At 44.6% G+C, this 19,005-nt stretch overlaps 1 protein-coding gene across 2 annotated transcripts in view; it reads right to left on the bottom strand.

Annotated features, from left to right (window-relative positions):
• Positions 1-19,005, bottom strand: part of ZFYVE21 (zinc finger FYVE-type containing 21) — a 32,330-nt gene that overhangs the window by 7,628 nt on the left and 5,697 nt on the right. Inside the window, exons 2-6 of one of the 2 annotated variants that reach the window (XM_073570140.1) lie at positions 4,212-4,262; positions 3,273-3,441; positions 2,095-2,170; positions 1,312-1,403; positions 139-186 (exon numbers count right to left, since the gene is read on the bottom strand). In XM_073570140.1, coding sequence (XP_073426241.1) covers positions 139-186; positions 1,312-1,403; positions 2,095-2,170; positions 3,273-3,441; positions 4,212-4,262 — 436 coding nt within the window. The remainder of the gene's footprint in view (positions 1-138; positions 187-1,311; positions 1,404-2,094; positions 2,171-3,272; positions 3,442-4,211; positions 4,263-19,005) is intronic. The other variant, XM_073570150.1, reaches the window with a different exon arrangement.

Raw genomic sequence — 19,005 nt, 5'->3', positions numbered from 1 at the left:
TAATGCAAATCAGGGAAAATTTAAAGGGTAAGTTCGCTCGAGGAGTAAATTGATTTGGGGGATAAAAAACAACCAATCAAAAAAGTCAGACATTGCATGCGAACACAGAGTAGGGGGCTACACAAATCCTCTGCTGACCTTCAATTACGCACTGGCTCTCCAGCAGGCTGGTGTATGTATGAATATCTTTTCACATCAAAGCAGCGTGAGCAGTGAAAAAGAAAGTTAGTAACAGGCTGAGCATTGGGACATCATCACTAACAACAGCAAGTATCAGGCGAGAAAGATGGCCGATAGAAGAATGTTAGCTCATGGGAACGAAGGTGGTCTGGTATGAGAAAGAACACAGTCACCATAAAATTATTGTAAAAATGGCTATGCAATTCCATGGGTCATCACATGGCCCCCAATGCATTATGAAAGCCCCCTATGGCACTTAAGAGAGCTCGGTTACAGTTCTCTGCACACGTATAAGCATCATGGCCCTTTATTATATGGATCGGTGTATCTGGGTCCTATAGATCCAGTAATTATCTTATCAGGTTTTATCAATATTCTATTACTTGTTGTGATAGGAAAAAAAAAAAAAAAAAAAATAAAAATGTTAAAAAGGGTTGGCTAATGTTTTCCAGAAACAGCGCCACTCTTAAGACTGAGCTGTATCTGGGTATTACAGCACATTCCCATTCAAGCTAGAAGGGCTGACATGATCCTCTACCTTGCAGAAATCTTAAAAGGGATTGTCCACGATTACAAAAACATGGCGGTTTTCCAGACACAGCACCACACCTGATCATGGGTCATGCAGAACATTGCGGCTCAGCTGCATTCACTTCAATGAAGCAGAGTTGCAATTTCATGCCCAATCCTTGGTCAGGAGGTGATAATGTTTGTAAAAGGAAAACAACCATATTTTTCTAATCTTGGGCAAAACCTTTATGTCTAAGTGGTTTACCTAGTGAATGACTTCTATTATAAGGGTGTGAGAGATGTGGGTCTCATGCCCATCACAAGTACAGGGATCCCCAACCCACATTTCACAGCTGTTGTGAATGGAGAGGTGACAGTATGTGTTCACCTCTATGAGAAGAGGAGGGGGAAAAAAAAAAAAAAAAAAAAAAAAAAAAAAGAAGAGACCTATAAATATGTGGACACCCCTCCATCCACGGCAGCTGCAAGTAAGTTCGGGGTCAAGGGTCATATGTTCCCGAAACAGGTGCAATATGCCATAAGTGTGAGTGATGGGGAACATTCATGAGTCACATACAATCTGCCGAGTACTAGTGAACACAGTCCGGATTAAGTCGTTACCTCCAGGAGTGAAGCCCTCTGTCAGGATCTGAACTGTGGAAATCCGAGCAACCTCAATTTCATAATGGTTTTCCCCATCTAGAAACAGATATCTGCAAAAATAAAAGAGAAAAAAAAAAAAATATACAGTATATTTTTAACATTCAGTGGCTCCTTGTGCTTTCTGCCCACAGATGACGCATCCATCGGTGTCGGCAGAGCGCCTGCCTATAAGCTGCTGGCAAAGGCCTCACAACGAAGTAGTGCTCTCAGGAACACTGGTCCGGCCCGCAGGCCGACAGAATAGGTGTACGGCAACATTCAATAATCATTAAGCGTGTTCAATACCTGCTGGGACACAGGCACGATGGCGTCTCAGCAGATGAGACGTCACCAGCTCGGCAACATGGAAGTGAGCCAAGCAGGCCTATCCCTTTAAATTATTCTTCTCTTCTGTGACCCAAAACATGAGTGAGCCGCCGATCAATATTGTAAGGGCAGATATATATATAAAAGCACCAGGCAAGTAACCTCTCTTACATGCTCAGGCCTGCACACATAGGGACACCATCCACACAGTGGTCACAGGGTGTGTGACGTGACCAGCGCCTTCATTATTGCCACCTTTACTTGTGTCATTAGTAAATCTCGTAACTCCTCATTTTAGGCACATTATTACCATATATCACAAACTGGCTAGCACCTATAGATCTGACAAATCCTACTTTCTCCTAGATTAGTGGATTACAATTATTGGATTTTTTTAATGTCATTGCTCCTTATGGGAGGCAGAGCTTTTATTACCGGTGGTTGTTGGAGAGACGGCACATGACTGCTTCAGACTTCTCGGAGAATCCCTGGGTAATACTGAAGGTGGCTCCTGACAATGTAGAAGGAAAGAAATCACATACAAAATCAGGAAAAGAAAAACAATATATCTGTCAAGGTACAATGAGACTGAATGTAACAACATAGAAACAGAGAACAATCCTACAGAATAAAAATAAGGAAAGTGCAAAAGAATCGTTACCTTCTATGCAGAAAGCGTTCTAGAAACGGCTTCCAGAATAACCCAAACACGTCCCCAGCCTGGCTACAACTACACCTGGGGTTATATGGAGCAGGGAGCAATTAACTGTATCATGGCGAATCATAACAGTGTGAAATATATACACTGTGAGGCCACGGTCAGCTGGCTGTATAAATCAGACCGAGATGAGAATGCAGTGCTCGGACTGGCCAGCCACTATCCCAACCCGAGCGTGACAGCTGCATGCATGAAATACATGAAGAGGTCACGCTCGGATTAGGAGAGCTGACAGCCAGTCCAAAGACTGCATTCTGATTTTGATTCGATTTATGTGATTGCTCTATAAGATTTTTGCTGTACTTGCCGGTTTGAACCATTGTCATGTGGCCACCCAAATGTGATTTGTGGTCTGGTGCCAACCGGCTTATGTTTCTGCGTCTCTACAAGGATCAGTGACAGAGTTGATGCCTTGCTCTTAAAACCCCTTTACACCATCCATGTTCACGCCATGTGATTGCACTTTCTTTTTATTTTTGAAGCAATAAGAAAAAAAAAAAAAAAAGAAATAGAGAAATAGAGTGCAATTGCATTGAGTGAACGCGGCCATAATGGAATAATCTCTATTCCTGTTCCGAAAAAATGTGGAGGCTGCAGCAGTGCAATTTTGCAAAAAACATATTACACTGTGATCCAACATGACTGCACAGTGCACTAGTCATGGGGCAAAAAAAAAAATCACCATAGAGCCCTGAACTTGCGCCACATATCTGGTTGTCACAGTCCAAGCGTCTCCTGAGTCCTATATATGCCTACGAGGCTGTCAAGTTGTAATTAGGAGACAGTCTGTGCTGGGACCGTGGCACACATATGTAAAGCATATAACTAATCCTGTACGTGTATTACCGTCATCCTTTCATTACACACGGCGTAAACGAGCACGGCCTCCGCTCACCGTTCATCAGGACTTTCAGCTGTCGATCATAGAACTCCATCTCTTTCTGTGAGATGACAGAACATTCCCCGCACTGCCGCACGGGGTCCACGAAACACATCCGTGGTAGAGGCACTTTCTTACTGCAGCATTTATCACAGAAACATTTCCCGCACCTTCGGCAGTGATGCTAGGAGAAAAAGAAAGAGGGGGGGGGGGGGGGGGGGGGGAGAAAAAAAAATAAAAAATTAGTAACAGGAGCATCTCTTAGGCCTGTGACTTTAGTTATTCTAAGGTTTTCTAAATTAAACATTCAGGAAATGCCGCTGTTTAGACCTCGCTGTCCTCTGCTGTTTGCCATATACATTGACATCACCCTATAGGCCCCATTCACCAGAAAGGGCATATTGGAATCTCACAGTCTGATCCTTTTTGTTTTTAATTGTAACTACTTATAATTATGGGAAAACCCCTCTAAGTCAAAATAACTTTCCAATGAAGCTCTTATTAAACATCCTCTCCATTCAAGAACAGAGAGACGTTTTTAAATTCTATTGTGTATTGATGGTTGCCTTGGTTACCGGCCACCGCCACACTAGAGGTGGCTGGTTTCTTAGGTAAGGACACGTAAAGCTTGTACGTGCTGCTGTGATGCGGGCTGGATCATTGGGCCTGGCACGGTGAACAGTGAGTATCAGCAGCGCCACCATGACACAATTCGGAGCTGTCAGTCACCAGGAGTGTACCGCCACAAGCAGGGAGGCCGCAGAGCCATGTGCTTACCCCCAGTAAAACACTATACTACCCTCCAGTGCCGTTCCAGCAGTGTCAGCCCTGGTCTCCTGGTTTTAGAAGAGATTCTTCTCACTGACAGCAAGCAGAGATCTGGGCAGTGATGAGGGAGTGAAGCACAGTGTATTGGAGGACAGTACGCCCGCTCGTCCTACACGAGGCTCTTACCTTCCTGTTTATGAAGTCGAATTTGGCTTCACAATGCATACACCGGGGGCACTGGAAGAGAAGAAAAAAAAACTTAGGTTAATATCCTGTGACGGACCCAAAAAACTGATTAGATTTCAGAAAGGCAGATTTTAAGGGATTCAGAAAGAAAATTGGAGGGATCCAATGGCTGGATATCCTTAAAGACAAAAATGTCCAGGAAGGATGGGAAATCTTGAAAAATGAAATTCTCAAAGCACAGTTGTTAACAATTCCGAAAAGAGGGAAGAATAGGAAGCATTTAAGGAAACCAGGATGGATGAACACAGAACTTAAGCACATGCTAAAAAGGAAGAAAAAAACGTTTATAAAATGGAAAGAGGGAGGCATATCTAAAGAAGAATATAATGCTGTCTGCAGAACCTGCAGGGCACTAATCAGATTATTTAAAGCTGACAATGAATTGAGGCTTGCAAGAGACGTCAAAAGCAATAATAAAGGATTTTGGGGATACGTCAAAAGTAAAAGAAAAGTCAAAGATGCTATAGGATTTTTACAGGATGAAAATGATGAAATGGTAAGACAGGATGCTGAGAAGGCCGAACTTTTAAATTCCTATTTTGCATCTGTTTTCTCTCAGAAAGGAAATTTAACATCAACTATTCTTCTCTGTCCTATTAAGGGAATAGAAGAATCAAGGATATCTATAAACAGAAAGATAGTGAGGAAACACTTAGCTAACCTAAATGAATTCAAGTCTCCAGGTCCAGATGAATGACACCCCAGAGTACTGAAGAAGATAGCAGAAGAAATTTTTGAACCGCTCCCCATAATCTTTGAAAATTCGTGGAGAACAGGAGAAGTCCCAGAAGACTGAAGAGCAAATGTTGTTCCTATCTTCAAAAAGGGGAAGAAGGTGGACCCAGGAAACTATAGGCCGGTGAGTCTGACTTCTATACCAGGAAAGATCTTTGAACAAATTATTAAACAACATGTATGTCAGTACCTGGATAAGAATGAAGTGATTAAACAGAGTCAGCATGGGTGTGTAACTAATAAGTCATGTCAGACTAACTTAATTTCCTTCTATGACAGAATCACTGATTGGGTGGATCAGGAAAATGCTGAAGATATAGTAGATCTTGACTTCAGCAAAGCATTTGACAAAGTATCTCATACAATCCTTATTGAAAAAATGACTAAGTATGGAATGGACAAGGCAACCGTTAGGTGGATTCATAACTGGCTTAGTGATCGGACCCAAAGAGTGGTCGTAAATGGCTGCACATCCAGTTGGAAGAATGTCTCAACTGGGGTACCACAGGGCTCTGTCCTGGGCCCTGTATTGTTCAACATCTTTATCAATGATTTAAATGAAGGAATTGAGGGTAAACTGATTAAATTTGCTGATGACACAAAGCTAGGAGGGATAGCTAATACTAGAGAAGATTCAAAAAGATATAAATAAACTGGAGCAGGGGCAGCAACTAACAGAATGCATTTTTCCCTGTTAAAAACCAAAGTACTACATCTGGGCAAGAAAAATGGAAAAAGCATATATAGAATGGGAGGAATAGGGCTAAGCAACAGCACATATGAAAAAGGCTTGGATATACTAATAGATCACAGACTGAATATGAGTCAACAGTGTGACGCAGCAGCAAAAAAGGCAAATGCAATTCTAGGATGTATTAACAGAAGCATACAGTCTAGATCACGCAAAGTTATTATTTCCCTCTACTCCTCTTTGGTCAGACCTCATCTGGAATACTGTGTCCAGTTTTGGGCACCACATTTTAAAAAAGACATCAACAAACTGGAGCAAGTTCAGAAAAGAGCGACCAGAATGGTGACCGGTCTGCAAACCCTGTCTTATGAGGAAAGGTTGCAGGATTTGGGAATGTTTAGTTTGCAGAAGAAAAGACTGAGAGGAGACTTAATAGCTGTCTACAAATATCTAAAGGGCTGTCACATTGTAGAAGGATCATCTTTATTCTCATTTGCACAATGAAAGACTAGAAGCAATGGGATGAAACTGAATGGGAGGAGACACAGATTAGATATTAGAAAAAACTTTTTGACAGTTAGAGTGATCAATGAGTGGAACAAACTGCCACGAGAGGTGGCGAGTTCTCCTCCAATAGAAGTCTTCAAACAGAGGCTGGACAGACACAGATATCTGTCTGGGATGATTTTGCGAATCCTGCTTTGAACAGGGGGTTGGACCAGATGGCCCAGGAGGTCCCTTCCAACTCTACGATTCTATGATTATCTTAGGCCGGTTTCACATTAGCGCTTTTTAAGCGCACGCACGGCCGGGGGTAGCTCCGCCCCCGAGCCGGCTCTCTGCCCGGCGTGCCCGCCCCTTGCTTGTATCGCCGCCTACGATCGGCGCACCCTATCTTTAGCATAGGGTGCGCAGATCGTGCGCTAGTTGCGCTTTGACCTGCGCTGCGCACTTTTGACGGTGCGCCGTGCGCGCCAAAATCCGAAAAGTTTGATTTTGGCGCGCACGGCGCACCGTCAAAAGTGCGCAGCGCAGGTCAAAGTGCAACTAGCGCACGGCCTGCGCACGATCTGCGCACCCTATGCTAAAGATAGGGTGCGCCGATCGCAGGCGCCGCTGTCCGCTAGTAGGCGGCGATACAAGCAAGGGGCGGGCACGCCGGGCAGAGAGCCGGCTCGGGGGCGGAGCTACCCCCGGCCGTGCGTGCGCTTAAAAAGCGCTAATGTGAAACCGGCCTTACTCAAACGAAACCAGAGCAGCAGCCCATAGCAACCAATCAGGGCTCAGGTTTCATTTTTACAGAGCAGTAACCCACGACAACCAATGAGAGCCCAGCTTTCATTTTGCCAGAGCAGCAACCCACCCATGACAACCAATGAGAGCCCAGCTTTCATTTTACCAGAGCAGCAACCCACCCATGACAACCAATGAGAGCCCAGCTTTCACTTTACCAGAGCAGCAACCCACCCATGGCAGCCAATGAGAACCCAGCTTTAATTTCACAAGAGCAGCAAACCACCCTCAACAATGAATGAGAGCCCAGCTTTTTATTTTGCCAGAGGAACAGCCTCTTAACAACCAATCTTACAAGAGCAGTAACCCATAGCAACCAAAGCTGTCGCATTCTGACTGGTTGCTATGTACACAAATTCAAAACATAAAAAAACAAAACCTATATGTATAATATTAAAAAAACTAATATATATATATATATATATATATATATACATATATACACATACACACACACACACACCACCATGTAACAGTTTAGGGTCACTTAGAAATGTCCTTATTTTTGAAAGAAAAGCACATTTTTTTTTTCCAGTGAAGCTAACATTAAATGATACAGAAATACACTCTATACATTGTTAATGTGGTAAATGACTATTCTAGCTGCAAACGTCTGGTTTGTAATGCAATATCTTCCTAGGTGTATAGAGGCCCATTTCCAACAACCATCACTCCAGTGTTCCTATGGTACTTTGTGTTTGCTAACTGTGTAAGAATGCTAATGGATGGTTAGAATACCCTTGTGCAAGTATGTTAGCACAGCTGAAAACAGTTGGCTGATTAAAGAAGCTATAAACCTGACCTTCCTTTGAGCTAGTTGAGAATCTGGAGCATTACATTTGTTGGTTCCATTAAACTCTCAAAATGGCCAGAAAAAAAGAACTTTCATGTGAAACTCGACAGTCTTGTTCTTTGAAATGAAGGCTATTCCATGTGAGAAATTGCCAAGAAAAGCCGGATTACTTACCGGTAATGCTCTTTTAATGAGTCCACGACAGCACCCACTTGGAGAGAGGGATCCGCCCATAGGAACAGGAAACCTACAGAGATAAAAGAGGGCGGTCCGCCTCTCCCCCTCAGTTGGATTTCAGAGTACCAGGAGGACCGCCAATTATTAGGCCATTATATTATCCAATATTCTAAATTTATTAACTTTACAACTAAGAAGGTGTATATACATTATGTTAACTTCTAGGGAGGGTTAGTGAACGGGTGCTGTCGTGGACTCATTAAAAGAGCATTACCGGTAAGTAATCTGGCTTTTTACTCTTCGCCACGACAGCACCCACTTGGAGAGACTTTCAGAGACCTTCACCTGGGAGGGACCACCGTGCTGAGGACCGCTCTACCAAAGGCTAGGTCGGATGAGCATGATAAATCAAGCCTATAGTGATTATAAAAGGTAGAGGGTGTAGACCAGGTTGCCGCCTTACATATAGACTCGATTGCGACGTCTCCCCTCTCTGCCCAGGAGGAAGCCATAGCTCTGGCGGAATGTGCTCTGATACCCTCCGGAGGATTTTCATTGCTCTCGGAGTATGCCAGCCCAATTGCGTCTCTGATCCACCGAGACAAAGTACCCCTTGTGACTTCATATCCCTTCTTTTGGCCCTGGAAGGAAATAAACAGAGCCCTACTCTTCCTCCAGCTGCTAGACCTCTCGATGTATTGTAGTACAGCTCTTCTAACGTCTAGTGTATGGAACTTTTCTTCCTCTGGAGTAGAAGGGTTACTAAAAAAATGACGGGAGGTGGATCTCTTGTGATCTATGAAACTTCCCTGCTACCTTTGGTAAGTATGAGGGGTCTGGTTTTAATATTAACTGATCCTGAAATGTCAACAGAAAAGGGGATTCTATTGAAAGGGCTTGTATGTCGCTAACTCTTCTGGCTGAGGTTAGTGCAACTAGCAGTACTGTTTTGAAGGATAGGTGTTTAAGGGATATTGAATCTAAAGGTTCAAAGGGAGGACGTGTTAGAGCCTCCAGAACCAGGTTTAAGTCCCAAGGAGGAACTCTAGGTATGTGCACCGGCTCACTCCGCTCACAGGCCGAGATGAATCTGCTTTCCCATCTATTGCCTGCCACGTTATAACTATAGAGGGCCCCTAGAGCCGACACCTGTACTTTTAGTGTGTTAACAGCTAGCCCTAATTCCTTCCCTTTCTGTAGGAACTCTAGGATCACTGTAATCGGAATTTCTCCAGAATTCGGGCCTGTGTGGGACTCTAGGAATTTTCTCCATACTCTGGTGTAAATTTTTGTCGTTGTCACTTTTCGACTTTGTAGGAGTGTATTGACTAATCCCTCCGAGAATCCTCTTGATCTCAACATTTCCCTTTCAAGTTCCAAGCCGTCAAGTGGAGATTGTCCACTTGAGGATGGAAGAATGGCCCCTGTGAGAGGAGCCTGGGGGTTGAAGGAAGCACCCACGGGTCTGTCACTGACATTGCTTGCAGGCAAGAAAACCAAGGCCTCCTGGGCCAGAATGGTGCTACTAAGATTATTCGTGCTTCCTCTGCTCTGATTTTCCTGATCACCTGCGGTAGAAGTATGATTGGGGGAAATGCATATGCCAGTTTGAATTGCCACGGGGCCTGGAGGGCATCCAGAATTTCTGGATTGTCTGTCATATTTAGAGAGGCGAATCTTCGCACCTGTCTGTTCTCTCTGGTGGTGAAGAGATCTATTTGGGGACAACCCCATAGTGCCACGATGCGTGTGAATATCTCCCGGCTTAGACACCACTCTCCTTGTCGCAGTGTATGGCGACTTAGAAAATCTGCCTCCCAATTGTCTCTTCCCCTTATGTGGAGGGCTGAGAGAGACAAAAATTGTTTTTCTGCTAGGGATAAAATCCTTCTTGCGGAAGACATTAAGGTGACTGATCGAGTTCCGCCTTGTCTGTTCAGATATGCGACTACTGTGGTGTTGTCCGAAAGGATTCTCACGTTTTCCCCTTGTAACTGTGGAAGAAAATGACACAATGAATGATAGACTGCTTTTAGTTCCTTTAAATTTGACGAATCCTGATCTTCGCCTATATCCCATAGGCCTTGGGCAAAACTATTTCCCATATGGGCTCCCCATCCTGTGGGGCTAGCGTCCGTGATAATTATACGGGAGGGTGTTATAACCCAAGGTACTCCTCCCGCTAAGTTATCATCCCTTAGCCACCATGTAAGGGAGGTTAGGACCTCCTGGGATAGCGTGATTTTCTTTGTCAGATTCCCCCGATCCCGGGATTCCTCTAAGAGAATTTGGTGTTGTAGTTCCCTCGTGTGGAACTGGGCCCAGCGAACTGCGGGGATGCAGGCAGTAAGGGATCCCAGGAGGGACATTGCTTCCCTTAAAGATATGTGTGGCCGATCTATTGCTATCCTCACTTTCTTTTTAATTGCTGAAATTTTTACCTGAGACAGTAGACATTTTTGGTGTATGGAGTCTAGCTCGAGACCTAGGAAGGACTGAACAGACTGCGGCTCGATTCTGGACTTCTTGAAGTTTATTATCCACCCTAGGGCCTGTAGGGACAAGATTGTATCAGCAACCCGCTCATTACATTGCCGAATTGAATTCCCTACTATCAAAAAATCATCCAGATAGGGTACTATTAGCAGGGCTGTGGAGTCGGTAAGCCACAGTTGTGACTCCGACTCCTGGATTTTATCAGGCTCCGACTCCGACTCCTTCATAAATGGCCAATTCATAACAACAAATTTACTGTTGTAAAATATTAAACATCGTGCTTATTCAGTTTCTCACCATCATATAAGCAATCAGACCACTTAGAGCAAAAACTACATTTATTAGAATACAATTAGAATATAGCAAATAACTTTTATAAACTTTTCTAAACTGTAAGTAAATATGCAATAAACACTTTTATGCAGTTAATAAGAAGAAATCTATAAATTTGTCCTCAGAAAAAGTATTGCCTCTGTCAGATCCTCCTTCATGGATGCCCTCAAATCTGATCTAATTATTTTGAGAGCAGAGAACAACCTCTCTACACTAACTTGTGTTGGTGGCAAAGCAGTAACCACTCGGGCAACATCTCTGACAATGTCAGGCTACAGAGGAATCGCTTGTTGCACTGTTATTTTTGATGAACGGTCAAATTTCTCAATTTCTTTTAGTGCACATGAAAAATTCTGCTGAAATGTACTGGCTGTGTTCCTTGATGGGGATGACTCTTCTATGCGGGAACGCTTTGCACGGTCCTTGTGATCCAAATATTTTTCGAAATTAAATTCTTCATCAGTTGATGATGAGGGTGAAGATGTGGCAGGACGACCAAATTCTTCTTGTTCCTCCTGACTGTTCTGCAACCCTTTCATCCTTACTGCTATTTCAAGCAGAGCTTCTTTTCCTTTACTTAGCTGTTGATCATCTAGAAGAATCCGATGCATTGGGTCTACATAAACAGCTGCCAAAAGAATGTTATTTTGTAATAGTAGCTCCTCTCTCCGTTTCATTGATGTAGCAATGCCACTTGCAATTAACCCTCCTCTTTAGGACAGGCGAAACATCAGGTTCTTCCACTCCTTTAAGAAAATACCTGGAGTTAAGTCCTCTGCTTGTAATTTTTTAGTCACTGTAAATGGGTGCTCTAGCAATTTTTCCAGCTCAGTCACCTGATTCCACTGACTTTCATTTAGCGTCAGTTGAGGGTTAGCCATGTCTACAAGAAAGGTTTTCAGTTCAACCAAGCGCTGAATCATTAAGTAAGTACTGCCCCATCGTGTGGCTTGATCAATAATTGCCCCTTTTCCAGCACGTCTCTTCAAAATTGAGTCAACTTTAGGGGTTCTGGCAACAGTAGCCAATTTTCTCACCTTGCCAATCAGTGCAGCAGCATGTCCTTCTTGCAGACTGTCTCTTATAGCCAGCTGTAGCGTATGCACAACACAGCGCATGTGATGAATGAAAGAACATATTGACAGTTTCAACAAGATCATCTAAACTATCATGTTGCTGTTCATCTGAAGCAACCTCAGTTTCAATACTGTGTTCCTCTATTTCAAACATTTCTGTGTCTGTGGACCCAGAATGTTCTTCTAGCTGCTGGTCACCATCATTACTCTCATTCATTAGCTTAATAGTACTTATCATATTTGAAGCATTGTCAGTTACGACAGAAAGAACTTGCTCTTTTTTAAGTTCATAGTCTTGCAGAACCTTTTCCACCAAGACCTGGAGAAACTCACTGGTGTGATGAGCTTTGGTGTCTTTTACTGCCAATGTCTTGGTAACTATTTCATTTTTGTCACAAACAAATCGGAAATTGATGGCAAAATAGTTCACTCTGTGACGTGTGCAGGCATCCATTTTAAGAAACAGAAAGCGTCCCTTGAGAGTTTTTTTAAGTTCTTCCTTTTGTTTAAAAGCTTCTTCGATTACTAATTTTCTAATACTCTCTCTCTCTCCAGAGAAACACCAAGCTTGCGGGCCATTTCCCCATTCAGACACATAAAAGCTGGTCGTGAAAATAATGAAATAGGCACACTATCCTTTACAACAAGCTCTATGATCTGTTTTTTAAATGTATCTACTGTCATTGTCACAGTAACTTTGTCACTGACAAAATATCTTGCAACTGATGGCTGCAAAGTTCTCTGCTCCTTTGTTTGGCTGGAAGAGCTGGGCACTGGTTCATTGGTTTGAATGCAGTCTCTCTCATCCACTGCTTTCAGTACTTCTGTATGAAAGCGCTGTAAATGTCTCTTTAGATTAGAAGCTCTGGTAGGAGCATTTTTATCTTTGCCTGAATATGCACTCATCTTGGCTTCACAGCATTTGTTTTCATCTGGATCATTTGTCATACACTGACAGACATAATGTTTTCTATCTTGAGTGATGGTGAAATGTTCAAATACAGCTGATTTAATGTGATGCTTCTTTGACATTCTCAGGTTTTTAATTCTGCATTCAAATCCAAAATTATTGCCAGGTCGTACAACTGATATAGTGGTCAGTAATACTGTTATTATTCCTCATGTACTCACAGTTAACTGATGCAAAGTTTGTTGAAAGGATAATACTTCTTACAGTCTTCCTCTTCTGAGTAGCAGGCAGCTGTGAGATGCTTGGAAGACGCACACCTAGTATGATCTAGTCTAGAGGAGGAGCTTTACTACTAAGAATTTGCAACACATTTTCACTTTCAGTTTCATACATTGTAAGTAGGGGGGTTGGGGCAGCATGAGGTTAACCAAGTATAAGATTAGATAAGGGCAGTGGAGAACAGTGACACACAAGAAGTAAGAGATGTCTCTATCTCCAGCAGAACTGCTTATCACTGTTGTTCATAGTTTGATAGAACATATATATTTGAGTAACATTTATAAAATTCATATGAAAGTTCAATTATGAAATATTAATACATTTTTTTTAAAGCTGGAGTCGGTACATTTCTACCGACTCTGACTCCAACCAAAACTAACTCCGACTCAGACTCCACAGCCCTGACTATTAGTGTGTCCTTCTTGCGTAAAAAAGCCATCACTTCCAGCATCACCTTTGTAAATACTCGTGGTGCGATGTAAATGCCGAATGGCATGGCTGTGAACTGGAGATGCTGTATGGTGCCATCGAGGAGGACCGCCACTCTGAGGTATCTCTGATATCTGCAATGGATGGGAATATGATAATAAGCATCCTTCAGATCCAAGCCTGCCATCATACAATTAGGAAAGAGGAGCTTAATCGTGGATCTTATGGATTCCATCTTAAATTTATGATTTATTATAAATGAATTTAATTTCTTCAAGTTGATTATCGTCCGGAATGACCCGTCTGGTTTAGGTATCAGAAAGAGAGGGGAGTAAAATCCTCTCCCTTCCTGCCTTTTAGGCACATGGACCAAAACTTTTTTGTCCAGAAGGCTCCAAATCTCAGCCTCCAGGGCCTGCTGTTGAATTGGCGAGCTGAAGGATGTTATGATTAACGAATTATGGGGTACTTGATGAAATTCTATCTTTAACCCTTCTTTAATAATGCCCAGGACCCAAGGGCTAAGCGTAATTTTCTCCCATTCTCGAAAAAAAAATTTTTAGCCTCCCCCCTACTGGAGGGACTGGCTCCTCAGTTCCTGTCCCTGCGGAAGGAGGATCCCCTAAACATGGCACCTTTGCCCTTTCCTTCCTTTGTGGACCAGCGGTTTTGATTTTCTGCTGGTCTTTCTCGGCCAAATGGTCTTCTCCTAAACGCCCTCCTATAAAATGGGAGAGGAGGGTTAGGGAATCCTTTTTTCCTTTCTTTTGCCTTCGTAAGGATTTCATCTAAGGCTTTCCCAAATAAGAACTCACCCTCGCAAGGAATGGTACAAAGCTTTGCTTTGGATTGGGTGTCACCTCTCCAGCTTTTTAGCCATAGGCTACGTCTGGCGTTATTAGCGAACCCTGCTGTTCTGGCTGCCAAGCGTAAGGAATCAGCCGAAGCATATGCTATATATGCTGCTGCGCCGCGGATTAGAGGTATGGCGGCTCGTAGCTTGTCTCTGGAGATCTTCTGGTCTATTTGCTGGTCTAGTTGGTCGATCCAGACCAGCATAGAGCGAGCTGTGCAAGTACTAGCTATTGCCGGTTTAAACGTGCCGGTAGCTGCCTCCCATGCCCTCTTTAATGAGGCGTCAGCTTTACGGTCCAGAGGGTCTTTTAGAACGCCCGAGTCCTCCACTGGTAAGATTGTTTGCTTTGAGGCGGAGGCCACTGCCGCGTCTACCTTCGGGACTTTAACCCATGTCGACAAGTCTTCGTCGGTAAAGGGGTACCTTCTCTTTGAAGTTGAGGGAAGATACCCTCTCTGGTCCTGTCTCTCCCACTCCTTCTTAACCAGAGCTTTTATCGCTGGAATAACCAGAAAAACTCTACTCTTTCTGTCTGTTAGACCTGCAAACATAATTTCCTGAGTCGTTTGCATCTGTGCAACCCATTGTATTCCTCACGGATTTAACTAAATTATCCATATGATCTAAGGGAAAACAGCAACGGCCCTCCATCTCTGAGGAGGATGCCGATGTAGATGCATTAGAACTATCCGAGGCTATTTCGCCCTCATCGGTGTCTACGGCGTCTGCTGGCCTAGTTGTTTCGATATTAGTAGGCCTGCTAGACTGACTTAGGGCCTGTAGTTCTTCCCTAATTATAGCCCTTATGTCTGCGGCTGATGTTGACGCCTGCTTTGCCGTTTCGTTTATGCATCTTTTGCATAGTCTTTTTGTGTAAGAGTCCGGTAGCGGACGTGTACACAGGGCACATTCTTTATTTTTTGATTTTTCCTTCCTCTTAGTCTGAGATAGAGACATCATGACGGAGGGGAGAGGGAGAGGGAGAGAGAGACATTTTATCAGCTTGATAGGCAGAGCGTCGTCCACTCACCCAGAGAAGCTGTAGGTACCGGCTCAGGAGGCTGAGAAGGAGGCTTGTTGGCATGGCTTCTGTGGCTACGATCCGAGGACCCTCGTCTTGCGTGGTACTTGGCTGCTGCTGCGTCGCCTGCCTGGGGATGCGTGTCCTGCCTTGGTGAAGACATGATTGCATGCCATATCCCTGTGCCCCAGGCCTTTTATAAGCCCCTTCATACCTGGTACCTCCCCCTCCAGGTGCGCCTATTTGCGGCTCCTCGCTACAGCGCTGAGACTAGCCGCCCGCGCTCTGCAGATCAAATCGCTCTTTTTTTTTTTTCCCTTTCTGGAGGGGGCAGGGAGCGCCTCTCTGCTTGCAGCGCCGCCCAGCCGCGCGTGCGCTCTGAGACGAGGAACCTCCGGTAACCTGGAAGTTCCTCCTTACCACTTCCTGCTGCGCTGCTTGTGCGTCCTCCTGGACGCTGAAGCCCTTTAGGAACACCGGAGGCTGCCGTTTTCTCCTGTTCCTCCGCCCCCACATGGACCGGAATGGATCCTCCCGCCCGGTGTCATGTCGTCCACAGAAGAACCCCGGTCGGCGCCACCCGGTACCGGGGTTTCTGCCCGTCCGTCCATACCAGCCGAGGAGGGAGCCGGATTCCAGCACTCCCCCGTCGCTGCCTCTGGACCGGAACCCCTGCCGTTCTCGCAGACACTGCACAGGCGGTTCCTTGGCTGCACAACTGAGCAACAAGACATGTACATTAGGGTATGTGCACACAGAGTTTTTTGGCTCTGCGGATTTTGTAGTGAAATCCGCAGATAAATCCGCAGGACTAAAGTCCTGCAGTTTATCTGCGGTTTTGCCCTGCGGTTTCACACCTCATAATGGATGAGGTGTGAAACTGCAGTGTTTCTGCACTAAAGAATTGACATGCTGCGGATTGTAAACTGCAGCAAAACCGCGCGGAAAAATCCGCAGCATGTGCACAGCGTTTTTTTCCATTGGAAATAAAAGGTACTGTACAACGCAGCAAAATCTGCTGTGGACCCGCAGAGCCAAAACCGCTGCGGATCCGCAGCAGAATTCGCACCGTGTGCACAGAGCCTAAGAGTCTGTAGTTTGAGAAATCGACGCCTCGCAGGTCATTCAAATGGCAGCTTCATTAAATACATGCAAAACGCCAGGGTCAACGTCTACAGTGAAGAGGCGACTCCGGGATGCTGGCCTTCAGGGCAGAGTGGCAAAGAAAAAGCCATATCTGAGACTGGCTAATAAAAGGAAAATATTAATATGGGCAAAAGAACACAGACATTGGACAGAGGAAGATTGGAAAAAAGTGTTATGGACAGACAAATCCAAGTTTGAGGTGTTTGGATCACACAGAAGAACATTTGTGAGACGCAGAACAACTGAAAAGATGCTGGAAGAGTGCCTGACGCCATCTGTCAAGCATGGTGGAGGTAATGTGATGGCCTGGGGTTGCTTTGGTGCTGGTCAAGTGGGAGATTTGTACAAGGTAAAAGGGATTTTGAATAAGGAAGGCTATCACTCCATTTTGCAACGCCGTGCCATACCCTATGGACAGCGCTTGATTGGAGCCAATTTCATCCTACAACAGGACAATGACCCAAAGCACACCTCCAAATTATGCAAGAACTGTTTAGGGAAGAAGCAGGCAGCTGGTATCCTATCTGTAATGGAGTTGCCAGCGCAGTCACCAGATCTCAACCCCATTGAGCTGTTGTGGGAGCAGCTTGACCGTACACAAAAAGTGCCCATCAAGCCAAACCAACTTGTGGGAGGGGCTTCTGGAAGCATGGGGTGAAATTTCTCCAGATTACCTCAGCAAATTAACTGCTAGAATGCCAAAGGTCTGCAATGCTGTAATTGCTGCAAAGGGAGCATTCTTTGATGAAAGCAAAGTTTGAAGGAGAAAACTATTTCAAATAAAAATCTTTTTTCGAACCATGTTTATGTCTGGACGACTAGATTTTAAATTCATTTGGCAATATGTATATACACACACTGTGTATGTATATATATATATATATATATATATATATATATATATATATATATATATATATATATATATATATATATATATATATACACACACACACATACATTCACATACAAAAAAAATAAAAGCTGCTAGTACAAAAGCAAAAAAAAAATCCTGGAAAACGTGTGAATCCAGTGTAATAGGGACGGCGGTCGCCTTTCAGGTACCGTTCACACACTGCAAATCCAACAGGTATTTCCTGCAGAATCGGTGACAATAATCCAATGCCGACACTCCCATATCTGCAGTGGATCTGTGCCAGGATTCGCCCTATACAAGGGACTAATGCACTGATGGAGGCTTAATGTCTGAGCATTGGCACTATCATCACCCTCGTCCCATTAGCGACCATTGCTGTACACCACCCTCATGACGGAATAACATTTTTGAGAGTGTTCCCCCAAGAGAGTACAATACTGAGTGCGCAGAAGTGCAGACGACAGCAGGAATGGAGGAGAGGGCGGCCGGCTGCTCATACAGGACGTGACCCGTCCCCGGGGAGAGGCCGAGCGCAGTCTTGTGACCAGCACAGAGCCAGGAGGATTACAGACGACACACCAGGATGATTAATGAAAAGTATAGGGGGTTGGGGGTAATATTCAGCCTCTTTAAGGGGCACACAGAATAAAAGCAAAAAAGATCATTATCAATAATTCTCTCTTCAGGGATTCAGCTTTGACTGGGCTGAAGCGATGCTGGGAATGGGCCTGCATCTGCCAAGCCTCACCCTCCAGCCAAGATGAAGGCGATGGTAAAAAGCCCAACACATTCCTGTCTCACAGCACTAATGTGTGCTTAAAGGAACGGTCCATCGCCCTCAATAGCTCATGTCTGCAGATGCGACATCATCAGGACCACTCACCTCCCATTGTGGAAGTGATAGGGGCAGGACCACCTAGGTCAAAATTTTCTACATAAAATCCATTCCGTGTGAACAAACCCTTAATTTTGAGAGCACAGATTTCACTGCAAATGTGACGTTTTTACAATCACCACACCTTGTCAGCAATGGGGGTGGCAGGTGCAATACCGAGATCCATAAAACAATAGCGGACAAGGACTATACATGACCGTTTACGACTCTCAGGCAGTAAAAGTACTTTACAGAGCACAGAGGGGACCATAAACCCAGACCCAACCCCCCCCCCCCCCCCCAAACATGTGTGACACACCACAACCTGAAGATCCACATCATGCTAGCGACTCCTGGGCGAGTGCGTGCCCAGCCGACACTCCCTCTATTGTCTGGTAAAGTAAGCCAGCCTAGAAGACGACAAACTGCTCCAGCGGTGACTTCTATTCCTTTCCATGAATTTCCGCCATCTTCAGCCAAAGTTTTCCTGCGTTCTATGTAAATTGTGGTGAAGCACCCCACACTGGGTGCAGAGAAGGGCCCCCCACATACTGAGCGCAGAGAAGTCCCCACCCACACACACACACTGGGCACAGAGAAGTCCCCCCCCCCCACACACACACACACTGGGCCCAGGGAAGGTCACACACACACACACACACACGGCCCAGGGAAGGCCCCCCCACACACACACACACACACACACACACACACACACACACACACACACACACTGGGCCCAGGGAAG

This window comes from Dendrobates tinctorius, unplaced genomic scaffold, assembly GCF_039654945.1.
Source record: "Dendrobates tinctorius isolate UK_male_01 unplaced genomic scaffold, ASM3965494v1 ptg000006l, whole genome shotgun sequence".
Lineage (NCBI taxonomy): Eukaryota > Metazoa > Chordata > Amphibia > Anura > Dendrobatidae > Dendrobates > Dendrobates tinctorius.
This window is presented reverse-complemented; position numbering and strand designations above follow the sequence as displayed.